General features: G+C 44.2%; 1 protein-coding gene across 1 annotated transcript; it reads right to left on the reverse strand.

Annotated features, from left to right (window-relative positions):
* Window positions 1-3,163: 3,163 nt before the first annotated feature.
* LOC147462320 (histone H4) lies at window positions 3,164-4,055 on the reverse strand. Its single transcript, XM_086525957.1, has 2 exons — window positions 3,496-4,055; window positions 3,164-3,317 (listed from the first exon to the last, which is right to left on the reverse strand). Exon 1 carries the CDS (start codon window positions 3,814-3,816, stop codon window positions 3,505-3,507), a length of 312 nt encoding a protein of 103 aa, XP_086382083.1. The 5' UTR covers window positions 3,817-4,055; the 3' UTR covers window positions 3,164-3,317; window positions 3,496-3,504.
* Between the last annotated feature and the right edge of the window lie 315 nt (window positions 4,056-4,370).

Here is a 4,370-nt window from a genome sequence, read left to right on the forward strand (position 1 = left end):
TCTATCCATCCTACATGGTAGGCGTGGCCAGAGTGTAGATCCGTCAACACCTCAGTGTGGAGGTCGTATGTCCAATGATCATTAATGAACAATCCTTCTAGAGTCGACGTGTTAACGGTTTCTTGTGAGGTAGAAGCAATGTTGCTCCCCGTGGTTTTACTTGCCACCAACGGTACTATAGAGGGAACTTCTGAAGGAGGCAGCTCAACAGGGCCTTCTTGGTAAGAAGTTGGCAGGATATCCACATGGACACTCTTTGGGGGTGTGGGGTCCACGTGCGATGTGAAAGGAGAGTCCACTTCCCCACCCCCTTCGTGTGCTTCATTTGCATCAGGTTCCGAGCGAGTAGCTCTACCTAATGTTTCCATGAAACGACTAAACATACTAGTACTAGGCTGTGGAGCTTCGGGAGGTGCATGGCCTTCTCTCTCAGTGTTTTGGATAGGGTATGCTTCCATGATTTCTGAGTCGGAGGAGGAATCACTAGCGGCTATTTTAGGGTCTTGGGTGGTGCTACCTTGTGTCCTCGCTGAGGGTCTAGAGATTATCGTGGATGGGTAATGGGTGTCCGTATGAACAGAGGCACCCTCAATATGCTCGTGTTCTAGCACCCGCCCAGAGCGTAAGTGCATGTGCTTTTGATACCCTAAGGTGTCAAAAACTTGCTGTAGGAGGCTTTGTGACTAGTTTTTAGCGTGTTTTTTGTTTGTTTTTTTTGCTAGATTTTTTTGAGCGTGTCGTGGAATGGGCCGTGTGATAGCTCGAAACGAGCGTATCGGTTAGAGGGTCGCGCCGTGCTTTACAGCCCTCCGTTTGGTCACTCTATGCTCTTGGAATCATTAAAACTGTCAATTTCCAGTAGGGAACTAGGCCCAAACTAGAAAGTCTAAGGGTGCAAGTGGGAAGAGAAAGGAGGAGAGTGGAGGACTTGTCCCACATGCTCTCATTCTCTTTTGAGGGAGTAGGGTATATATATAAGAGTGAGTCTAGTATATATCATAAGACTGAGGACTGAGGCATGGGCCTAAACTTGGGCTTGGGCTTATGCTTGGGAAATCGATTCCGATCTATCTTTTATACAAACCAACCCGTCCGTTTTAAGAGTCACGTTTTCTATTTTCAAAATTATTTTTATACAGAAATTGAAAAAAATACAAAAAAACGCAAAAATGCAGAAATTGTAAAAAAAACGCAAAAATTGCAGAAATTGCAGAAAAAACGAAGAAATTGCAGAAATTGAAAACGCCGAACTTTAAAATGCAGAAATTGCAAAAATTGAAAAAACGTAGACAATAGCAAAAATTGAAACTTGACAGCAATTGCAAAAAACGCAAAAAACAGAAACCTTCCACACACTTCTTCCATGTTTTTCTTATGATAGAAATTGCATCACAAGGAAACGTAAAGTGCTAACCGAGCTTAGTGTAGGACATATCCCCGACAGCGGCGCCAAAAATGTGCGCTCCTTGCCGCACTGTCGAAACAAGGGACTTGCCAATACACCGTATGCGAGCCACAAACGGCTCCAAGCACACAACAAGCCTAAACTAGCAAGCTCAAGAAAACAAAGGGTGTGTCACTCACCGCTCTACGCTCGCCTTCGTGGTGGATTCTTCCCGCGATGAAGAAGAAGCTGCAATCGTGCCGCGCTCAACCGCCGTCGTACCTTCGTAATGCTCGATCGCACACACACTCTCCCTCTCTCTCTCTCTCTCTCACACACACACACACACACAAGGAGGTGAAGAAGAAGAAGATGGAGATGGAGCAAGAGCACTCTTCAATTGCACAAATGAGAGAATGAGTAAAAATTAGGTTTAGTTGGCTTTTATAGGAGCTCACCCCATTCACACTCGGGCGCCCATGCTTAACCAACTAATCCCTTGAATGTCCAAGTTAAAGTGCGCCTCTCATCGACGATCACTCTACCTTTCCCTATTGGTCCGACAAGCCCGATACCTGACTCTAAATCATACAACGTTTATAGATCATAGGGTGTCCGTGTGCCGTGAGAGTTAACATCTACTAAAACAAGAAACTCTTGAAGATTGAGTAGCATGATTAATGGCTTGTACTAAACCCTTGAAATCAACTCTACCTAACCTCCTTAACTCCAAAGAATCTCCAACTTCACCCTTTTGCCCTAATAGAACCCTTTATGGTGAAACTATGTTAGCCTTCTATCAATACAATCTCTCCTTCCACAATATTTAGTCTCCCTATTTATCTTCCTTCAATTTTATTTTTCTTCTTAGATATGGGATCCAATGGTACCAAATTCCTTACAAAATTATAAATGATCCTTGTCAAACTCTAAGAACTCTATATTCGAGAAGAGATGTTTTTAATAGGTTCAAGATACTTTTGATTAAGCAAGACATTCTCATGTGATTACGAATTTTAATGTCGAATGCTTCTACAAAGAAAAGCTTAGAAGAATACACATTAAATTGTATTGACAAAATTGTTATGTACATACTAGGTTACTAGAGCTTCTAGTTCGACAAAAGTATTTTTCTCCACCATGACTTGTATGTTCATATGTCAAGTAAATGCATAATTTGAGGACATCTCCCACTCCCTCTAGTTAAGCATATAGCTTTTCCTTTTGGGAAGTTCCATCTAAATCAAAGTTGAGAAGCCTTTGTTTTGTTGAGTCCTAGAGGATTCTACTTCTAGTTGTTGGACTAGAAGGAACAAAATGACCTTCAATAAAGACAAATTTTGCCCTAGTAGGTTATCAAGGAATTTTAGATGCACTTCTACTCTTTATATATATCGACTCACCAAGCCCCTAAAGATTCCCAAGGTAGTTACAAAGAACGGGTTAAGACCAACTACCTCACTATGTGATTCAACAAGGCAAAGGAGCTACAAGAGGTATTTCAATAAAACCAACTAATTTTCAACCTCTCCAATTGGGCTTGTTTACCCCCCACCCCAACCTTTCCAAAATAGCCACACAAATAGGGAAACATGTCAAAGAGCTAAATGTAAAGGCTAGATTTAAAGCAAAATTCACCAAAATTGACCAGCAAATTCCCAACCCCATCAATTTGTTGTTGTAACAGAAGTCTATCCAATTCCATTATTGATTCGTTCACCCCCAAAAAAAAAAAAAGAGCATGAAGAGAAATCAAGATTTACTTGGGTGCCAATCTGCGCGAGGCCCTTAAATTGTACACCCTAGCATTCAAAACGCATTGACATTAACATTTGAAGGTGATGAAAAGAGCTATGGTCATCTGAATTGCAAACGTGACATATAAATCCAAGCCCAGGTAGCAGAGGTAGCAGAGAGAAGCTTGAATGTATCTCTATGCAAAAAAGAAAATCGTATTAGTCAACCCAGATGGGATAAATTGAAAATTCTGAAAAGATCGGTAGACAAAGAGGACGAGATGGAAGAGGAAGCTTCCAACTCACAACAGCACAAAGTGAAAAATCGGGCTCAAAGGGTGGTGTTAACAAACACCGTAAGGCAGAAGCTATTACCAGGGGCAATCAGCCACCGAAGCCGTAGAGGGTGCGGCCTTGGCGCTTGAGGGCGTACACCACATCCATGGCGGTCACGGTCTTGCGGCGGGCATGCTCTGTGTAGGTGACGGCATCACGAATGACGTTCTCCAGGAAGATCTTGAGAACCCCTCGAGTCTCTTCGTAGATGAGGCCGCTGATGCGCTTGACGCCTCCTCTGCGAGCCAGGCGGCGGATGGCAGGCTTGGTGATGCCCTGGATGTTGTCGCGCAGCACCTTGCGGTGCCTCTTGGCGCCGCCCTTCCCCAGCCCTTTCCCGCCCTTGCCTCGCCCCGACATGCCTTCTGCTCTCTCTTCTCTGTTCTCTGCTTGCTTCTTGCACTTCACGTAGCGATCCGCTTTCTCTTCTCACACAGCGCTTCAGGTCGACTCAGAAGAAGTAGCTTCAAAGTTCCCGCCCACAATGCCTTACCGCTCGATGCTGAGGAGCATCCACGGTCGTCATCCATTCTTGCTTGGATCTATCCATGTAGGAGAAAGTCCAATATTTGCAGTGCTTGTAAGGCCTCTGTCACACACAAGCAGTGGTCACAGGTGATATACCGCTTGCCTTTTTTAGTCACATGGGCGCCCATTTGTTGTTGTTGATGCTAGAACTTTTGGCGTCAATCAAACGAATTAATTATGTCTGCTAAGAGAGAGAGAGAGATGCCTCGCCCCGACATGCCTCTTCTTACTTACTCTTCAGACACAGCTCTTCTTACTCTTCGAGACTGAACAGGGGACACTGCTTTCTTTCTCTGCTCCTCATAATTTGAACACGCTCTTAATATCATTCCCCGCCCACTTCCGAAACCAAAACCACCGCTCGATTGTATGCACATCCCACGGTC

The sequence above is a fragment of the Adiantum capillus-veneris genome, chromosome 2 (genome assembly GCF_014529385.1).
Source record: "Adiantum capillus-veneris isolate H3 chromosome 2, ASM1452938v2, whole genome shotgun sequence".
Taxonomy (NCBI): Eukaryota; Viridiplantae; Streptophyta; class Polypodiopsida; order Polypodiales; family Pteridaceae; genus Adiantum; species Adiantum capillus-veneris.

Excerpts from the sequence above, each read along its gene's own strand:
- LOC147462320 (XM_086525957.1), bottom strand. The coding sequence starts at position 3,816 with ATGTCGGGGCGAGGCAAGGGCGGGAAAGGGCTGGGGAAGGGCGGCGCC.